The 22,581-nt window shown below is 36.0% G+C and overlaps 1 protein-coding gene across 1 annotated transcript; it reads right to left on the bottom strand.

The window, feature by feature from the left end:
- Window positions 1–14,650: 14,650 nt before the first annotated feature.
- On the bottom strand, window positions 14,651–21,468 carry LOC112050955 (V-type proton ATPase subunit e 2). Its single transcript, XM_024089366.2, has 4 exons — window positions 21,280–21,468; window positions 21,141–21,188; window positions 19,269–19,356; window positions 14,651–15,146 (listed from the first exon to the last, which is right to left on the bottom strand). Exons 1-4 carry the CDS (start codon window positions 21,375–21,377, stop codon window positions 15,126–15,128), a joined length of 255 nt encoding a protein of 84 aa, XP_023945134.1. The 5' UTR covers window positions 21,378–21,468; the 3' UTR covers window positions 14,651–15,125.
- Window positions 21,469–22,581: the final 1,113 nt, after the last annotated feature.

The following is a 22,581-nucleotide window of genomic DNA, read 5'->3' on the forward strand; positions in this document are numbered from 1 at the left end:
GAGGTCGATTCTTAGTGGACACTGGAGCATCGCAATCGCTTATCTCGCCGGATGCATTATTATACACAAAACCGCGAGTGGAGCGTGAGATTAATTACATACGCACAGCTCACAGTACCACACGACATGATAAGGTTGTGTATATTAAATTACCACCTTTATTTAAGTGCGATTACACACATAAATTCTTAGTGTTTGAGTTTGATCCAGATTACATGGGCTTATTAGGAGTAGATTTATTAACGCCATTAGGTTGTGGCATAGACATGAAAAATATGATTCTAAAAACTCATACAGCGAATATCCCTATGAGAGGCGATATGAAATCTTATACCATAGTTCAACCTAGATGCGAACAGAAAGTAAATTTATTATGCAAATACAGCGAAGGAGAGTATGAATTAGGGGAACAGTCTAAAGATGGCTTAGTGTTTCCAACAGCTTTTGTTTCAGTCAAAGAAGGAGTTATTACTACCACAGTATTAAATAAAACAGAGAACAAAATTAGAATACCTAATAACTATAAAATAGATTTAAAACCATTAAATAAAAACCCAATAGTAGAAGTAAATAATATGTCAACTGTAAACAACTCATTATCAGTTCACAAAATTGATAATATTCTAAAAAATAATTTAAGTAGACTTAGAACAGACCACATGAGCGAAGAAGAAAAACGAGAAATAAAAAGACTTTGTTTTAATTATAGAGACATATTCTATGCAGAAGAATTGCCTTTAACATTTACACATCAAGTGAAACATAAACTTCGTCTTACGGACGACACTCCCATTTTTGTTAGAAATTATAGACAAGCACCGAAACAAAAACAAGAAATTAAAAAACAAATTGATAGTTTATTAAAACAAAATATAATTAGAGAAAGTGATTCACCTTGGTCGTGCCCAGTTCACATAGTTCCGAAAAAGTTAGATGCTACAGGTGAACAAAAATGGAGACTTGTCATTGATTACAGAAAATTAAATGAAAAAACTATCGAAGACAAGTACCCACTACCTAATATTAATGATATTTTAGATAAATTAGGTCGTGCACAATATTTTACAACATTAGATTTAGCTTCAGGATATCATCAAGTGGAAATGAACCCAGATGATATAGAAAAAACAGCGTTTTCTTCAGAAAGAGGTCATTACGAATTCTTACGTATGCCGTTTGGTCTAAAGAACGCACCAAGTACATTTCAACGTCTAATGGACTCAGTTCTTGGTGGTATAGATGGTGTACTAACTTACTTAGATGACGTAATTATCTATAGTACATCGTTACAGGAACATATAGACAAATGTACGCATGTTTTTAATAGGTTTAGGCAACATAATCTAAAAATACAATTAAACAAATCAGAATTCCTACAAAAACAAGTTAAATTTTTAGGTCATACATTGACAGATGAAGGTCTTAAACCGAATGCAGATAAAGTAGCAGCCATTAAACAATTTCCTATGCCTAAAACCCAGAAAGAAATCAAATCATTTTTAGGACTTGTAGGTTACTATAGGAAATTTATAAAAGATTTTGCAAAGTTAACAAAACCCTTAACCGTATGCTTAAAAAAGAAAGCAAAAGTGTTAATAACGCCCGAGTTCATAGAATCCTTTGAAAAGTGTAAAGAAATTCTTATGAATTCTCCTGTACTACAATACCCAAATTTTGAGGAATCATTCATACTTACTACTGACGCTTCAGACGTTGCCGTAGGCGCAGTATTATCCCAAGGAAAGGTTGGTTCGGATAAACCGGTAGCCTTTGCTTCCAGAACATTGTCAGATACAGAACAAAAATATTCAACAATAGAGAAAGAACTATTAAGTATAGTTTGGGCAACGAAATACTTTCGCCCATACTTATATGGAAAAAGGTTTACAATATTCACAGACCACCGTCCACTGACGTGGGTTATGTCCCTTAAGGACCCTAGTTCAAAATTAACACGTTGGAGATTAAAATTAGCTGAGTATGATTTCGATGTCCAATATAAGAAAGGGAAACAAAACACAAACGCAGATGCGTTATCGCGAGTTAAAATAGTTTACAACAACGACGTGGAAACTGTTCCGATGTCGGATGAACAATTATTAGAATTAATTTTAGGTCAAGAAACCCAACCGCAACCTGGAACTTCGCATATTCCAGATGATTTAGAAGGAATAGATTTAGAAACACTAATAGATGCTTCTACAATTCCTCAAATAAATCCCACCATTAGTGAATTCAGTTCAGATTCAATTCAAAATCCTATCACTAGTGAACAAGAAGAGACACAAGAATCTATCCAATTAGAGTCAGAATTACCGTATAAAATACCTGAAATATCTGATGCGATAGATCGACAGCTAAAACAATTTCACATTAGAAGATCACCGGGATCAGAATATAAAGTAGATGATAGAACAAAAGGTAAAATTGTAATTAAAGATGTTTTTATACCAATTAACGATACAGAATCACAAATTATTAAGTTTTTGAAAGAACATACTATTCCTGACAGGATATTTCATTGTTATTTTTACAACGAAGAGTTATATCCTATATTTTCTCAAGTAGTTAAAACAATTTTTAGTGACAGAGGTCCAAAGCTAATTCGATGTAAGAATACAGCAACGTTTAAAGTAGGAGATAAGGTTTATAAACAAGTAGCTAAGAGTTCTCGTAGTAATAAGTTAGAACCTAAATATATAGGACCATATACGATTATTCACATTCATCCTGAGCAGATTGCAGAAATAATAGGTAAACATGTGAATTCGAAGTCTATTAGAGTGCATTTCAGAATGCTTAGACGTCCTGGAAATTTTTCAGAACCGTCTTCACCGTCGGTGCAGCCCTCTGGTTCTTCGGAGTCGCCGCTGTTATCGAACCAATAGATAACCACAATGGAGTGATGATTCTTAAGGAAGCAACCGCTCATCACCAAGTGGATACCTATCACTTAGTTATAGTTTATAATATAAGCAACTTAAGAGATATATACGTAGAAATTAGTCGTGATTATATCACATTCAATTTAATTCAGACGAATACGTCATATTATAGACATAGTTTAGTTCTTAGGAAACAAATAGAATACTTAATCGATAAAGTCGAAAGTAAATTAGTTTATCTAGGATCTAAGATGATTAGTGCAGGTAGAACTTATTTGCCTAGAGTTAAGAGAGGTCTAATTAATGGATTAGGTTCAATAGTAAAAGCCATTACTGGAAATATGGATCAAGAAGATGCCATTAGATTAGAAAACGAAATTCAACAAATAAAGCGGTTAGCATTAAATAAACAACACCAAACGTTAGGTTTAATGACAGATTTCATGAATGAATATAAACAGGGTTTGGAAAATATTAGTAATAACACAAGTCAACAAAAAAAAAAAATTTTTTTGGGTTTGTTATTAAATTAATATTTTCTGATTTTTTACAACTAAAAGTAACCAGAAACTTCGTTCATTGCAAATAAAGTTTGCTTTTGTACAATTTACGATGAAAAATAAATATTTTAATATTTTGGCAGACAGTTTGAGGTGCAAGGGTTTTAACACGCTAGAGACGGAGTTGGTGGGGGGTTACAGGTGTGAAGCGGGGACCGGCAGGTAGTCTCGGTAGTATGCGCGTGAGCATTACCAAGAAACGACGTTATTTGTGTGGCGCGAAATCTAAAATGGCTTCCAAAAAGTGTAAAAATGACGTTAACTCTTTTTGTTATATTTGCGGCGAATTCATTAAAGTAAGAGCTATGAAATTCAGTTTGTCGTCAAATGTAAAACTCTGTGAAGCTTATGAAGCTTATTTTAATCTTCCCATTCGAAGTCAAGATAAAATATGGGCACCTAAATTCTCATGTAGTTACTGCAAAAACACATTAGAAGGTAAGAGAGTACATCATAACTTTCAAGGATACTAATCGCAAGAAAAGTACGATATGTTATAACCTGTGTGTATATGTATATACGTTTATATGTATGTTATTTTTTTTCAGCTTGGTATCGAGGAGAAAAAAAAAGTATGAAGTTTGCAGTACCAAGAATATGGAGGGAGCCCACTAATCACATCAGTGATTGCTACTTTTGTCTTGTCAATCCACGTAAGCGTCGGGCTGGCAAAAATGCCAAAAAGATTCAGTACCCAGAATTGCCATCAACAACCGCTCCGGTACCCCACAGTGAACATTTTCCTGTGCCTTCTCGTTCCAATTTGAAGGAAGAGCTCCCGCTATCACAAGATTGTAGTAGTAGCGAAGGCAGCGAATTCTTAATCAAATCAGTGTCTGTTGAACCACATCTTATTAATTCAGAAGAGTTTAATGATTTAGTAAGAGACTTAAACCTACCTAAAATTAAAGCAGAAATATTAGCTTCACGGCTAAAACAGTGGAATTTGCTCAAGCAGGATGTTAATATAAGTGATCAAAGAAAGCGTCATGAAATATTTTCTGGATTTTTTACAAAGAAAGACGGACTGTGTTATTGCAATGACGTGAAAGGTTTATTTGATGCGATCGGAATCCCTTGTGTTTCTTCTGAGTGGCGTCTTTTCATCGACAGCTCTACAAAAAGTTTAAAAGCAGTCCTCCTTCACAATGGAAATAAATTTCCATCACTACCTTTGGCTCATTCTGCAATGCTCAAAGAAAATTACGAAAGCGTTAAAATGGTGCTTCAAACTTTAAAGTATGAAGAGTATGCTTGGCCAGTTATAGGGGATTTCAAGATGGTAGGTTTTCTGGTGGGTATGCAAGGCGGATACACTAAATATCCATGCTATCTTTGCTTATGGGACAGTAGAGCTGACACACTTCACTACAAGCAGCAGTTATGGCCAGAACGGATCGAGTTCCAGATAGGAAAACATAATGTCAAGAATGAACCGATTGTGAAGGCCGATCATATTTTGATGCCTCCATTGCATATTAAATTAGGCCTCATGAAGCAATTTGTGAAGGCTCTTCGTCAAGATTCTCCAGCTTTTGAATACTTAAAGAGTTTTTTCCCTAAACTTTCAGAGGCTAAAGTTAAAGCTGGTATTTTCGTCGGTCCACAAATTAAGAAAATAATGGCCAGTGAAAAATTCCCAGAGCTACTGAACGCTCACGAAAAACAAGCGTGGCTCAGCCTTAAAGCAGTGATCCATGGCTTTCTTGGCAATAAAAAAGCTGCAAATTATAAAGAGCTCATTTCTAATATGCTTGAGAATTTCAAACTCATGGGATGCAGAATGTCCCTTAAAGTACATATGCTACATGCTCACTTAGACCAGTTTAAAGATAACTTAGGGGCATACTCAGAAGAGCAAGGAGAACGCTTTCACCAAGATATGATAAACTTTGAACAACGTTATCAAGGACAATATAATGAGAATATGATGGGTGACTACATTTGGAGTCTAATACGAGAAGGTTCCTACTCACACAGAAGAAAAACAAAAAATATTCATTTCTAAAGTTTCTTACTGATTCTTTTTATGTATTTGGAGATTTATCTTTATTGTTCTTTGTAAATAAAGGTGATTAACATATAAATTAAAGTTCTTTTTCTTGCCTTTGTATTCTACTGAATTAAAAAAATAAGATTTTCTTAAAATTAGAAATTGCGTTCTGGTTGCTACAAAAGCAAACTTTATCAAATAAAAGTATTTTTTTATTGTTAAGTTAGACATTATTAATCTAAATCAGCACCACAGAACTCAGACTCAAAAATCGTGTTTACTTGTGTAATCAAAGGAAGTTATCTAAAGCAATACAAGGTTTAAACAAGCAAAATGGAGCTTTAGATAATCAATTGCACATCAATAGCATATGTAGTCAGATAGAGATAGCTTTGCAACAGATTTTTGATAGATTACTCACATTGGAAAACGCTTTAACGTTCTCTCATTTAGGACGATTGCATCCGAGCGTGGTTGATCCTAGTTATCTAGTATCTGAATTAATTAAAATAGAAAGGGATATTAATAAAAATAACTTACGATTACCGTATTCACCAACAGTCGAAAACATTCATTTATTAGAAAAAGCTATAATAGTTAAAGTTTACAGCACCAATGAGTCGCTGAACTTTGTTTTGGAAATACCGTTAGTAACTAACTATCCCTATAGTTTACTTCACTTATATTCCATTCCCAATCAACAAAATATTATCCTCATTCCAAAATATCCTTACCTTATTTTGGGAAGCAACAAGTTCGCGTATCCTCACGAACCGTGTTCGATGATCACCGAGGAAAACTCCATTTGCCGTCACTTGGAATGGAAATCACTGAAAAACTCTCAAGATTGCATCGCTCAGCTACTTCAACATGAAAACCCAACTAATTGCACATACGCTGCCGCAGATTTTGAAGATAATATGATAAAGCAAATAAAGGATAATAGCTGGATTATTATAATAAAAAAGGAAGAAGTCATCAAGACAACCTGCGGGAATGACGTCCAGTATCAAAGGAACCATGGCGTTGTCCTTATAACAATTAATAATAAATGCATCGTAGAAATAGCTGGCAGGAGTCTGCAAACTCACTTGAAATTTGTAAAGATCAAGGAAAGCATCCCCTTGCCACAAACGAGCACTTCAATGGAAATTAACCCACAAATAACATTACATCTGGAAGACATCCCTCTGGATAACTTAAATGAATTATTAAGGAAGACGCAGATCATTCAGCAAAATGAAGAAACACCAACAATTAATATCGCACCCAGCTGGCCTACCCTTTGTTTATATATTATTGCGACCCTTGTCGTCGTAGCCGTCATCCTGAGGTGGTACCTTCGTCGTCGTCGAGGACTACCAGCAACGATAGAGAATCATCAGCAGTTGCAGTTGCAGGAACAACAGCAGCAGCCTTCTTCTTCATCGTGCTTCAAGCTTAAGGGGGGAGGAGTTATATCAGCGTAACGCCTGCTCCAGGAGGCTCATCGTCTTCAGTAGCTATTAAGATAATCACCTTAATGTAAACTTTCAGTTAGAATTAAAATCACTTTTGTACCAACGCTCTTAGCGAACGGTTGTCCGTTTCCTGACTTTTCTTTGTATCACTTTTCATTTTCAATTTTTAAAAAGCGAGTTATCCCGTCCCGTTCATTAACTCACGTTTAAATATATAATTTACACATTTTACGTTGTTGTCTGAGAATACGAGTATTAGCCGATAATCGATAGTGCCCTTCCATATTTAGGTTAAACTGGCATTGGGGTCTCGGGTTTATCGCTCGACGGCGAGTTACGTGACGATGCAGTTTCTTTACGTAAGACCAGACCATTGTGACCAATGATATTTACTAGCGCCACGTTAAAGCCGTTACTGAAAGAACCACAGTAAGGCTTGGATTAAATCATCACTGGCTTGGCACCGCCTTCAAACTGATAAGAAGGTAGCACATAGGTAAGATGTTTTTTTTTTTTGCTTTTTAGTTTAGGTTAGTTTTGAGTTAGAAGTCGGTTGAATTTTTTTTGTTAAATTTTTTATTGTCGAATAATATTGAAAATTACGACGGTTCGTATTCGTATGTGGAACGTCTAGGACAACGTCGTGTTCCTTACGCTACATGTTTAAACTGTGATTAGCGCATCAAAACTGAGGCGGACAATTTAGTCATATTTTGCGGTGATTTTAGACGTAACCTATCTATAGTATAAAATTATTATTGATTGTGACGATGTAAGACAAAAATACGAAACAAATTGCAGTGAAAGTTGATGAAATACCTATTGTGAAGAACTTTTTTAAATAACAGTAAAGTAAAAGAGGTACAATGTTCTTTAAATTGGTTTCTGGTTTTTATACTATAACTAAAAGCGTTATTCATTTATTTTTAATGACCCTAATATTATGTGTGAAATGTTATATTTGTTACTAGCGGACGCCCGCGACTTCGTCCGCGTGAAAGTCCTACCCTACCCTACCTCTACCCTACCCCTACCCTACCCTATCCCAACCCTACCCCTACCCTACCACTACCCTACCCCTACCCTACCACTACCCTACCCCTACCCTACTCTATCCCTGCCCTACACCTACCTTACACTACCCCTACCTTACCCCTACCCTACCCTACCCCTACCCTACTCATTAAGGCTGCACTTCTTTATTTATTCCTCCCACCGCGAGTCGCGAGCGCGGCACCCGTTACACATAATAATCCTTAAAGCATGAATTAGTATTCACGCGCGATGGCTTAGCGTATTTCATGTATAACTTTGGTGTTTCTTTACCAATTTTTATGATTCTTTTTTTATTGAATAGGTAATAATGTTAACTTTCTTATTAGGGATAAGTGATGAGTGTTATAAACATAAGAGTAGACAAATTTAATTAGAAAGCTCCGAACTGCTAAGCTATCGGAAGTTATACGTGCTATTGTGAGTCAACCATAAAAGATAGACATATATATGCTGTTGTGTTTTTATAGATAATTTTAAGTAGAACATTTCCGTCATACATGATTTCTATGTAGCTTTAACCATTAAGGCTGTACACGCGACGGAAACTTAAAAAATTGAGTAACTTCTCCCGTTTTCTCAACATTTCTCTTCACTGCTCTGCTCCTATTGATCGTAGCGTAATGAAAAGTATACTATAACCTGCTCAGGAGTATGTAGAATAACTGTACCAAGTTTCGTTAAAATCGGTCCAGTAGTTTTTGTTTCTATAAAGAACATACAGACAGACAGACAGACAGACAAAAATTTTACTGATTACAGTTTTGGCATCAGTATCGATCACTAATCACCCCCTGATAGTTATTTTGGAAATATATTCCATGTACAGAATTGACCTCTCTACAGATTTATTATAAGTATAGATATTATACGGCCAAAATTCCTCAGTGCCTGAAGGCGAAAGTCTTCAAAATAGTGCGTGTTGCCAGTGATGACCTACGGATCCGAGACTTGGTCGCTGACTATGGGTCCTAATAGATGACTCAGAGTCACTGAGCGGGCGATCGAGCAAGTTATACTTGGAGTTTCTCTGCGTGATCAAATGAGAAATGAGGAGATCCGCAGCCGACCCAAAGTCACTGACATAGCTCAGCGAATCGCGAAGTTGAACTGGCAATAGGCGGGGCACATAGTTCGTTTTGGTCCCAAGGTGCTTGAATGGCGACCCCGCACCGGAAAGTGCAGTGTTGGTCAACCCCCCACTAGGACATCAAGCGGGTTGCAGGGAGCCGCTGGATGCTGGCGGCTCGAGATTTTTTAACAAAACATCATCCGCCATCATCGTGCGATGAAAGTCAATAAGTACATGTAACAAAGAAACAATGAATTGTTCATCTAAATCCGTTACATAAGTATTTTATTTTAGCGTTTTTGACCTGCAGCGAGCGAGTACACCGAGACGTAACCTTGCGCCGACTGTGCGTGGAACGTTTGGCGAGCAGCCAGCGTTCAGCACGCAGTGCGCCGCGCCCACATCAGCCTGTTGGAAATTATGTAATATTTGTAAAACTTCGATTAATGATGAAATTGGTATCATCATTATCAACCCACCAGCTGACGCCGCGCGGTTTTACCCGCGTGGTTCACGTTCCCGTAAGAAAACGGGGATTATATATATCTACCACTGAAAATATTTTTCAAATCGGACCAGTAGTTCCTGAGATTAGCGCGTTCAATCAAACAAACAAACAAACTCTTCCGCTTTTTAATATTAGTATAGATATAGATATTCGGCTCACTGCTGAGCTCGAGCCCTTCAGAATGACAGGGTTGAGACCAATAGTCCACCACGCTGGCTCAATAGGCAGACTTCACACACGCAGGGAATGATGATTGTAAAGAAAGTATTAAGGCTATTTGTTTATCTGTTACAAATCTTTATAATGTACAGATACTAGCAACGCCCGCGACTTCGTCCGCGTAGAATTCAGTACTTCATAAATCCCGCGGGAACCATGGATTTTTCCTAGATAAATAATAGCTTATGTGTTAATCCATGCTGTAATATATCTCAATACAGCATGGATTAACACATTTTCAGCTAATTCGGTTAAGTAGTCGAGGCGTGAAAGAGTAACAAACATTCATATCATCAAAATCATCAGTTTTCGCAAATCTCGGGAAACCACGGTTTTTTCGGGCTGTGCTTATCCAGAGTAAAATCTATTTCCATTCTAAATTTCAGCCAAATCGCTTCAGTAGTAGCGACGTTAAAGAGTAACAAACATCCAAACATCCATACAAACTCTCGCGTTTATAATATTAAGTAGTAGGATTTATACGAGTATATATATTTTAAACCAATTGTCATAGTGTGGCGCAACCTTAACATATCCATCACGGGTGCCCTTATGTAACCCGCACGTGTATTTCGGTCCCGTACTTGACACCGCGTCCCAACTACGCGTGGCTTCCATCGACATGTGACCGGTTGGCGTCTGAATGCACGGCCAGTGCCGCCGCCTGTGACCACGATGGGCACATCATGGGCCTCGGATTTATAAATTATTTAAAAAAATATGTATAAAAGCTTGTGTTACAAATAGTAGCTGCTTCCCGCCTATTTCGTATAGATAAGTGTCGCCGCCTAGCGTATAGTAGCGTCATTTCATTTCATACTTTTATGACTTCCGGTTAAAATACTTAAATTTAATTAAGTAACAATGATTATCAATCCGAACAGTGGAGAGGTTATTATTAATTATTGATATAAATATAATTATTTATTTTACATGATATAAATTCATCATTGGTTATTTTACTCTTAACAATTGTGACGTCACGTTATGATTTATATTGTATTTAATTTCTCAACTTTGTGTTTCGATACTTTAATATTATTTTACGATCGTTATAAATATCATTTAATTATTAATGTGTTTTAGATAGAATTATAACGTTGGGTTTGTATAATAATACTCCGGAACTATTATTAAAACGTACTTTTATTGTTGTTAGCGACGCAAATGCCACTATTTTTTGTTAATCTGTGCCTTTTAATAAAGAGGCAAAACGGAGCGTTTAAGGTGACAGCATACGTCATACTTTGGCAGCCTTTTAAATGTAATAAACGACTTTTACGCCAAGTGCCTAACCGTCACCATATACGTTTCCGATATAAGCCGTTTTAACAAAGTAAAACTGTGTTTTTATTAAGCCTGGCCCTTACAATTGTTAACATATTCGTACTACCAACAGTAGACACTAACTTTGCAAATATTATAAAATAGATTAGCAGATTCATTGATATACTACCATCAGCGTGTAATATTAACATTATAGCGGCAGCTATGCTGAAATTGTTATCGAATAAATTTGTTTACAGTGAAAATATTATTTTACTTCTCCCACCTTCTGTTACACTTGTGAGATTGTAGTGGGTAAGCTCTGGAACTATTCATCATCATCATCATCATCATATCAGCCGATGGACGTCCACTGCAGGACATAGGCCTTTTGTAGGGACTTTCAACTATTCATACTTAACCGATTTTAAAAATTCTTTTACCAATACAAAGTCACGTTATTTGTAAGTGCTGTAGGTATATTTTATCCCCGTATGCCCACGGGAGCAGGAAGTCAGGAACTGAACTGAGCTAAACAGAATCCGCGCTGAATCGACTAGTTTAAAATATAGATTACTTAGGGTCTTCAGTCGTTTAGCCGCGAAAAGTTAACAGACAGACAGACAGACTTACTTTAGCTTTAGTAGAAGCAGATGGGTGCACCGTAGCTCCACTCGCCGCTCAGGTTATGGCGGGCCCGGGCCCGGTATAACCTAACGTAACCTCACGTAAAATATACTCCGGTGTGCTTAGCTACATTTTGCAAGCTGTTCATAAATAAATGTGTCTAATTTTAGCAAAGAGAGACAAATAGGTGACTACAAGGTTTGTGTTTGCTACACAGGCAGTTTGTGGTAAGTTAATGTGCTGTTTGTACTTATTCCATTTTAACAGTGCTCAGCACGCTTAAAATTCAAAATTCGTTAATTTCAAGTAGGCTCAGTTTACAAGCGCTTTTGACACGTCAGTTGAGTATTTGTAAAGATTCTACCACCGTTTCGGAAGGCAGGTTCTGCTGAGAAGATACCGGCAAGAAACTCAACAGTTGCTCTTTTGAAAAAGTCATACAGTATTATAATTTACAATTGATAACAATTAAATTACAATTTCTTATAGTTTTATTTCCTGTGTGAAGGTGGAAGCTGATCCAATGGCCTCCAAGCACCTTTTTCGTTAAGGAACTCATCAATAGTGTAGTAACCTCGACTAAGTAAATGTTTTTTAACACATTGCATAAAGTTGTGCATTGGCAAGTCCATCACAGTCTTGGGGATCTTGTTATAGAAGAGTACACCCAAACCCACAAAAGATTTTTTAACTCTTTGGAGACGATATGCAGACAGTTAAGTATTAGACGGTGTTAGAATGATGATTGCACCCGGGCGCCTTCGTGAGCTAGAGACGCCTCTGAGTAGAAGTATAGATTAATGGTCTATTTTATCAGACTCCCAATTTATATAGAGTTTAGACCCATCACTCTGCCGCAAAGCGGGTTGGCGGGCTTAGGGTGTTAATCTTAAATTCTTTAACGACCAATATCGAATGTTAATAATATAATATACTTAAACAATACACATCACTATCTATCCCCAAAGTAAGCATACAGAGTAGCTTGTGTTATGGATGCTAAGATAGTTGATATTATAATATACAATTATAAACTACATATAAATACTTATATAATGTATAAATACACACAGGCACTGGAAAACACTCATGTTCATCACACAAATATTTTCCAGTTGTGGGAATCGAACCCACGAACAATGGTAGTGACCGGGACGTGCTCTCCAAGGCATGGTGTAACAAACCCGTATGCCGCTCAGAGCGTTGCAAATCGTATGCCCAAGAGCCCTTAGTTGAATACGGCCCTGTTCGCATTACAATGACATTATTTTTAATCAATTGTACTTGAAACACTAACATTGTCTCTTCTACACACTTCAGTAACACGTGTTAAATAGGTTCTTTAATAGATCGTTTATTAATATCTATCGGTGCAATTTACAATGTAAGTAGATAGTGTAGTGGTGGTTCATCCTGGGATGTACTACCACAATTCAACAATGGGGATGATGTCAGTTTTTTAAATTGTATATAAATTCAGAGTATGCTAATAGTAAAGCAATTTTGTAAAAGTAACAGGGTATCTACGATCATTACTTTCGGAGCTACAGGGATTTAAAGGGTCAGATTTGTGGCGCTGCCGCGGATCCCTGAAAAACGCCTCAAACAAAATGGTACGAATTAATGACGTCGTAGGTACGTAATGATCGTTAATTTGAATGGGCGTTCAAACAAAATTACTAATATCTTTGTTATTAATGCGTTTATGTTTATAGTTCAAATATTAAAAAATGTCACGATTAATGTAAAGAAACTGAAATTGTATGAATTTTCATCTAATTACGATAAAATATTTTTAATAGATTTTGAAATTTTATAATCTTATTTATTTTGCAAATATCCAGTCAATCTTTGCTTTTTATGTATAAATTAGTTAACATTGACCTTATTTACCCGAATGTATCATAAAAATCAATATAATCAAACCTAGTCATCATCCCCATTTCAGCCGCCAATCAGCGTTCCTGAATTTCGGTCTGAAGAAAATTAATATGTACTTAAACAATTCATGTCCAGTCATTTCTTAACCAATTTTGTAAATTCTTCTTTCGTTTGAAAGAGTATAACTTCCAGATCGGTCCCATTTAAATTTCATGAAAATAGGTTCAGTAATTTTGAAATTCTCAATTCGTCGGAATCTTTTTTTAACTAAAAAATTCAACAGATTTCAAAATCACAAAAATAAAACTAAAAAGCGTAAATAACTTATTTACGCTTATTTATTTATTCACTTTGAACTTTGAAGGCACAGAGTAACCAGAGTGAGTCTTTACAAACTGCGTACTAAAGCTGGTTAAACCAATAAAAAAAAAAAGTCACGCGTTTTCTTGACATTCGCATATACAATTTTTTTCATAATTTGTATTTCAAAATTTAACACTAACACAATTACTTAATTTAATATAATTATCAATAAAAAATACTCCATATTACTTGTTGTGAACAGTTCTAAAATATTAAAAACGTAAGACGCCATTTTTCTTAAATAATAATGTGAATTACTGATGACTCGAGAATGTATAATGTTTTTGATTTTTTTATTTGGAACGGCTACGATATCGTCGGGTTTTGTGCGCTCCTTCTACCTATATTGTTTAATCTGTGACTCATCACTCAACAAAAGAAAAAGGGCAGCAAATCCCGCGATTTGTTCCAGAGATTTACTCTCTGCAACTCGATGGACAAGGCACTGGTGAATCCAAGGAATGCTAAGATATTCTATGAAATAAATATCGGTCGTCGGTAAACTATTTATTGAAATAAATTAACATCTAAACTTTAATACAACTTTACAGATATTACAAACTTAAAGTTATAATAGTACATGATTTTTAGTTAATTTAATTTGTATGTATTTGGATTATTAATTTATTTTCCTTCTATCAATTATATTCAAAATGGAATGATAATCATTTTACAATGCATAAATTCACTTTGCGCTAAAAATTACGGCCAATCATTCAATGAACACAATATTACACATTCATTTTATTCAGTTGTTTTATAGTTTTTTTTAATAAATACTATATTATTTAATTCATAAAATAAATAAACATAAATATCGGACGTTGTTATTATTTAACAAGGTTCATTCATGACACAGTAAAGATAATATAGCTCTAAAACAAAGTGCTTCTCTTGCTCTTAGATAAATCTATGTAAAATCGTGAGATAGGCTGTACGCTCATCGATCTTTGCGTCCTAGTGGAGACAAATAAAAAAAAACTGCAATTGCTATTGTTACCAAGCAGTTTTCATAAATAATCTGATTCATGATTTTAACTGTGTCCACATTTCATCAATAATGTGATTAGGTTAGTTTTGAATTTCGAATTACTATTTCGTTATTTTTTTTAATAAATTTACAACAATGGTTGTTCTTATGACATAACAATTTTTAATTTATTTAATTTACAAAATAAAACAGCTTTGACGTAAGGTGTTTTGAGTACGTTGGTGGAGAACTTCTTCGTGTTCTTCAATTAATCCGAGATGGGGTTGCCCTGTAAAAAAAAAGATTAAAGATTAAGCACGTGTCACACTAACAAAAAATATTAAACTACTTATTTTTTTTCTATCACGCCTTCCTAACGCCCATCTGTCCGTCATCAATAGACATAAACAAAATATAAGTCTCTGTCTGTGGTTTAATAGAAACTGTGTTTTCTCAAGCGCTTAAAGTTATTAAAACAAACAACTTTTTTAAATGTTTGTCTGTATACATCTGTTTGACCGGGAACTTTTGTTTGAAACGGCTGAACCTATTTGAATTTCACTGGAAGTTTACTCTGCAATATAATAGGCTACTTTTTACCATGAAAAAAATAACAGTTAGTAATAAAATAAATCATGTTAAAGCTCAGACCAATTATTATCTAAACTATCTCATTTCTCTATGTGTTTAGGTTCCTTTTTTTTAAAATTTATTTTACGGCCTTGGATACAAGTCCTTATAGGCCGATAAGTTCCATTTGGTCCTTGACCCAGAGACATAGTAAACGTGACCATAGCCTTCGCTCCCGGCCGAGATCTGTCGTGTCTATGTTTAGCTGGCGTCTCGCCTCGTCCTTTCAAACTAAACTATCGATTATTTATAGACGAGCGGAATTCCAAATGGAAGTTCTTTGTTTTGTCTTATTTATGGACGACCTTGGAGATTTGGGCTTTTATTTTAGGATTCCTACCCAAAGACCCTTTTAGTTCTCATTCGCACGAGACTTAAAAAAACGATACGTTAAAACCGAGCGTTGGCGCTTTTATTTACGTTCTTAATTTAATTCAAGGTCTTTTCATGCCCAAAATTTAAAAAGCAACACTGTACGTTAAAAAACGCGTTATGTTTTAATAACGGTGTCGTGTGAACATATTCATATATCTCGTGCAAATGAGGGCAAAAGACTCCGGTTCGTCCGTATGTCACTAGGCACTAGGTAGTAAGCCCTTATTCGCACGAGATTTTTTTTAACTGACGTTAAAAAAGCGTTCAAATCGATGTCCGCGTGGAAATCAATGTAAATTTTCAAGCCATATTTCACCATTTTAGGAATTGAATTTTAAATTTTTTTGTATCATAGTATATTTGGAATTTTTTTATTATTTTGAACTGTAACTTTAAAAATGAAGGACTTTCCATACAAACTTTCAACCCCTATTTTACCCCCTTTTCATTTTATTGGGACACGACTGGGGCTATAGTATTTACTTGTTCTCTCATTTATTTATTTTTACCTCTTTTTTTAATTTTTAACAATGTTAAAATAGAAATATAATACAAAAAACATTGTTAAAACTTCATAAAAATAAAAGAAAAACCCACGGGACATTTGAGTGCCTAAGCAACTGATGGTCAGGGCTCCAGAGTGAGGAACCTCCTCATAATACGCGCCCTCCCAATAATCACTGCCTTCTGTATCCGACTCTTGATCCAACAGTTATGTGAAAACTTCTCAAAGTGTTGGTCGAAGTTTTTCGCTATAAGACCATTGACTGAAACAACTATTGGAACAACACATGATCCGATAGTAGCTGTGCAGTCATTGTTGGCTCAAGAGTCTGAAAGAAGGACATCCTTGACTAAGTAGTAAGGCTGAAAGAAGGACATCCTTGACTAAGTAGTAAGGCTGAGAGAAGGACATCCTTGACTAAGTAGTAAGGCTGAAAGAAGGACATCCTTGACTAAGTAGTAAGGTTGAAAGAAGGACATCCTTGACTAAGTAGTAAGGTTCTGTATCCGACTCTTGATCCAACAGTTATGTGAAAACTTCTCAAAGTGTTGGTCGAAGTTTTTCGCTATAAGACCATTGACTGAAACAACTATTGGAACAACACATGATCCGATAGTAGCTGTGCAGTCATTGTTGGCTCAAGAGTCTGAAAGAAGGACATCCTTGACTAAGTAGTAAGGCTGAAAGAAGGACATCCTTGACTAAGTAGTAAGGCTGAGAGAAGGACATCCTTGACTAAGTAGTAAGGCTGAAAGAAGGACATCCTTGACTAAGTAGTAAGGCTGAAAGAAGGACATCCTTGACTAAGTAGTAAGGCTGAAAGAAGGACATCCTTGACTAAGTAGTAAGGCTGAAAGAAGGACATCCTTGACTAAGTAGTAAGGCTGAAAGAAGGACATCCTTGACTAAGTAGTAAGGCTGAGAGAAGGACATCCTTGACTAAGTAGTAAGGCTGAAAGAAGGACATCCTTGACTAAGTAGTAAGGCTGAAAGAAGGACATCCTTGACTAAGTAGTAAGGCTGAAAGAAGGACATCCTTGACTAAGTAGTAAGGCTGAAAGAAGGACATCCTTGACTAAGTAGTAAGGCTGAAAGAAGGACATCCTTGACTAAGTAGTAAGGTTAGTTCCTTCCTCTGTCGCTCCATAGTACGCTTGCATGACGCTCTCAATCAATTTTTGATTTTATGGCTTGCTGCTGTACCAACTGGGTACAATTTACTTCGCCAATGAGTGGACTAGTCCTCATTGACTGGACGAGTCCGGATTCACTCACGAAGGATGGCAGGTGTCATTATTTATTATGAATAAAAATAAGTCGGGTTTTCCTTCCTGATGCTATAACTCCAGAACGCACGAACCGATTTCCACGATTTGCATTCGTTGGAAAGGTCTCGGGCTCCGTGAGGTTTATAGCAAAGAAAATTCAGGAAAAATTTCAACGTAGGGTAGGGTAGGGGTAGGGGTAGTGTAGGGTAGGATAGAGGGTAGGGGTAGTTGAAAGTTTACATCGAGTTTCACGCGGACGAAGTCGCGGGCGTCCGCTAGTTTATTATGAATATTATTTAAACGGGTACATACCACGGTAAAAAGACAAGATTAAAAATCTTGTCTTTTTACCGTTTAAATAATATTCATAATGAACAACCACGAAATATGTTTAAAATCATTAGTCATTATTTATGTGTTTTATCAATACTTATAAACATGTAAGTAATGGGTCCTTTGTTTTGTTTAATTTATTATAATATTTATTTACAAAATTATTAATATGTTATCATTTATTTATTGTATTATCTATATCTATACTTATAATAAATCTGTAGAGAGGTCAATTCTGTATATGAAATATATTTCCAAAATAACTATCAGGGGGTTATTAGTGGTCGATACTGATGCCAAAAATGCAATCAGTAAAATTTTTGTCTGTCTGTCTGTCTGTCTGTCTGTATGTTCTTTATAGAAACAAAAACTACTCGACGGATTTTAACGAAACTTGGTACAATTATTCTTCATACTCCTGGGCAGGTTATAGTATACTTTTCATCACGCTACGATCAATAGGAGCAGAGCAGTGAAGGGAAATGTTGGGAAAACGGGAGAAGTTACTCCATTTTTTAAGCTTCGCGTGTCGAGTGTGCAGCCTTAATTGGTAGGGTAGGGGTAGGGACTAGGGTAGGGGAAGGGTAGGGTAGGGTTGGGAAGGAGTAGGGTAGGGCAGAGTAGGGGTAGGGTAGGGGTCGTTAAAAGTTTACATCTACTTTCACGCGGACGAAGTCGCGGGCGTCCGCTAGTTATTTATAATTGGCTTATTTTTGTAAACCTTTCTACTTGTAATATTTTTGTATTTAATTTACGTTTCTGTCTCTTTTTAATATTGTTAGAGGCCCCGCACATCTCGATACCGTCCAAACAGCAATATGCTGAGTGGAGACCCTGTTAGGATCACATCATGCAAGTTGCAATGTATTTAATTAATTGTTTTCTTTTCTCTCTTTTCTTAGTATGATGTGTATTCTGAATAAACTTTTCTTTCTTTCTTTTTTTCTTATAATAAAAGTGGTCGAATTCTATACGTTTAATCGCAATTTGAGATTTTACTTATACCATTTGTAACACCAAATGTTACCGTAGCAATTCGGAGGCCAGCGCCATCTAGAATCGTCGTTATCAACCCATATACGGTTCACTGCTGAGCTCGAGTCTCCTCTCAGAATGAGAGGGGTTAGGCCAATAGTCCACCACGCTGGCTCAATGCGGATTGGCAGACTTCACGCACGAGCGTCTGCTAGTTTTATTTCAAACAGATGAATAACAGGTGACGATCACGTCCGACGACCAATCACACGGCCAAGTGCGGAAACGGCCCAGAAGGAAGAAGAAGAACAGTTGAGGATCTTACCCAGGTGCGAGAGATCCAGATGAGGGTTTCGTTGCTGAGTCTGGGCCCGATGAGCGGGTTCATCTGAGCCATGTACGCGCACAGCCAGCTGAAATGTTAAATGATAGTATTTAATTATCATTATCAACCCATATTCGGCTCACAGATTGTCAGTGATCTTCGCGTAGTAGCGTTCGTTTATGGCGTTTTTAAAGCAATTTAAAGTCTTCCATCTTAGATTGCATCATCACTTACCATCAGGTAGTCAAGGGCTAACTTGTGAAGAATAAAAAACTTTTATGACTTTCTACACAAAGAATACCAAAATCCGTTTCTGATGTGGATCAGTGGACGCATTTAAAAGACGCATTTTAAAGCAATTTGAAGATTTTTTTGTTTAATGATTTTCTGTCTACGATTTCTTCTTTCTTGTCTATGGCATTTTTATTTTCTTAATTTAATTCTTCTTTTATGTGTATGTATGATTGTATGATTTAATGTTTCTTTTTAAATTGTCTTATTGATATTTGACAATATTACATGACATTGACAGCTTACACCAGATATGAATAAATTACGGTGTTTTTATTGGCTCTTTTGAACACATTTACTGTATTGTTACATGTTATGGTCATTTGTAGTATTTTATTATCATTATCAACCCATATTCGGCTCACGAGCCGTGATACCAGAGAATTTTCTTAATTCTCTGCGTGTGTGAAGTCTGCCAATCCTCATTGGGCCAGCGTGGTGGACTCCCCACCCCCCAGCCTAACCCCTCTCATTCTGAGAGGAGACTCGAGCTCAGCAGCAAGCCAAATATGGGTTGATAACGATTCGGCTCAGTGCTGAGCTCGAGTCTCTCAGAATGAGAGGGGTTAGACCAATACGCTGACCCCATTTCATTTTCATGAAAATCGGTTTAGTAATTTTGTGTTGAAATCAAAACGAATTAAATACATATTAAAAGTCGGTTCCATTTTTATGTTAAAAAGGTTTTGACGGCCCTGTGGCGCAGTGGATTTACAAGACGGGTTTGATCCCCGGCTGGGCCGATTGAGAAAGTAATAAATATGACTAAGAATAATGATAGGCATAAGTTAGCCACTATAAGGAAAATTTAAATAGATTGCAAACATATGAAAGACTGCTGTGTGTTAATACAAAGTGGTGAGCGTGCCTTAGAGGGACCCTGTATCAAAATTAGTTGAGGGGCTCAATAGATAAGAGGCAAATCCCGAAGAATCTCTGTAGTTTTTGATTTATTATAGCCAACTCTTGCACCATAAAGTATTGCTTTTTTAGTTTTGTAATTTCTACAGGTTTTTGATGTTTTTTTTCTAGGAAGCACCACCATATTAAGTAACAATGTATATTCGTTTTTACAAACATTTGCTTTCACACATAAGGGGCCCCTGTAGTCCGGGGGTCTTGTATCATTGATACGGGTGATACAGCAGTAGCTACGCCCCTGATTAATACATGCATGACAAAAACTCACTAGTCTTATATATATAATAATAAATTGAATATTGCAGTAGGGCTAACATATGTTTCTTTACTTATAATGTCTGTCTTGATTTTGAATGTAATGGCAGGAAGCACAGAAAAACATTTGTCAATAATCAGTATACTGATTACAGTTGATTACAGATGAACTGTATTACAGTTGAGCGACTGAATAAAACTGAAGGAACACTGATTTATGCATATACCAAAATAACTTGTGTAGTTTTGGGGTGACATGATAACACACTAAGTTTATGAAAATAGGTACAGTTCCAGGCAAATTTGATCAATCATTAACGACAGACACATACAATATACATACAAAATATGTAAATGTCTGTTTTGATACCTTGAGTATTAAAGATACTTAAAAGGTATACTTACAATAACCAACAAGTCGAGGCTGTTAACATCAACACCACTTGGATAATCCTGAAATTGTAAACCGTTGAATGAGGAAAAGAAGGACATAAATGTAATAAAAAGTGAAATTTTTAGACTAAGCCTGAAGAACATTACTCACCCTCGGTTTGGTCCTTTAGGGGCGAAAAATGGGCACACAATACCGACAACACCCCAGAAGACTGTGAATATAGCGATGGGAAGTATTGAAACACCCATTTTGGAACAATAGACACTGTTTTAGACGAAAATTTTCACGCAAAACAACAATCAGCTGCCCTAAAAAATGGAGGACAAAATGGTTAGGTTGGCATTATTGAACTTCGGTCATATGACAACATTCGGATTATCGTACCGTAAGTTTGTCAAAACTAAAATCTGAAATTAGATGAAAATATATTTATATCTACACCTGCCCTATCTATATTTATATGTAAATCGTGTAAATCATATAATTATTTTATACTTTTATTTTAATGTAACTCATTGGTACAAAGATCATATATTTAATACTTAGACAAGTTTGTACTTTGTATCCTCTTTGGTCTTCGAGTATTTTTTTCGTGTGATCGTGTCCGTTCAATCTCGTACAGTTTAGTCGAGTAGGTACGAACAAATTATTGGGCGGTAAATCCAAAAATTGTTCGTACTCGACTAAAATACTAAAGTAGTCCGAATTAGGCCTTCGTGTCAAAGAGTAAATCACAGATTAATACATTCTTTAAGTAGAATAAATTAGTTCGTTTATAGAGTCTAACAGATAAATCAATGGTTCCCATTAAAAAAATAAAAAAAAACTATTCCAAAAATTTTATGTAATTTTAACTAAATTATTGTTTATAGAGATCAAATACCAGTAAAAAATGAGGCCAGCAAAGAAAAAAGCATTAAAGAAGAAACCTGCAAAAACACAACTCCACAAGAAAAACGAAAGAAAGAAACGTGCTTCCGAAAAGAATACAATGAAAAATGGCTGGTTTTCTCGCGGCATCTGTATCGATTCGTGTACTAGTACTATCATAGAAAATGTCAAACATGAACTTGTTAATGTTGAAGTTCGTACTGTCTTTTCTTTTTCATATTGGAGGGGCCCTGTATCAAAATTAGTTTGGGGGGCCCAATAGACGGGTGGCAAATCCTGAAAATTTTTCCCGAAAAAAGCTGAATTTTATGTTTTTTTCTCCGGGAAGCACACGATTAAGAGATTTTGAGGATTCAATTTTATTAATTATTGCTTTTACACTTAAGAGGCCCCTGTAGTCCAGGGGAGCCTGTATCGTTCATTCGTTTATTCATTCATCAGGGGGGCCTGACACGATCAGTTTTATCAGGCAGGCACGTGATTTAATGGATGGTTAGTGCCTAGCATTATATCGACCTCTCTGCGCATTTGTAACGATACAAACGCAAGGATCGTGTGCAA

The sequence above is a fragment of the Bicyclus anynana genome, chromosome 26, assembly GCF_947172395.1.
Source record: "Bicyclus anynana chromosome 26, ilBicAnyn1.1, whole genome shotgun sequence".
NCBI lineage: Eukaryota > Metazoa > Arthropoda > Insecta > Lepidoptera > Nymphalidae > Bicyclus > Bicyclus anynana.

Bases quoted from the DNA above. Each gene is read 5' to 3' on its own strand.
- LOC112050955 (XM_024089366.2), bottom strand. From the start codon at position 21,377: ATGGGTGTTTCAATACTTCCCATCGCTATATTCACAGTCTTCTGGGGT. The intron at 21,189-21,279 runs GTGAGTAATGTT...TTACAATTTCAG, and splicing joins CCTAAAGGACCAAACCGAGG to GATTATCCAAGTGGTGTTGA. The intron at 19,357-21,140 runs GTAAGTATACCT...TTAACATTTCAG, and splicing joins GCCTCGACTTGTTGGTTATT to CTGGCTGTGCGCGTACATGG.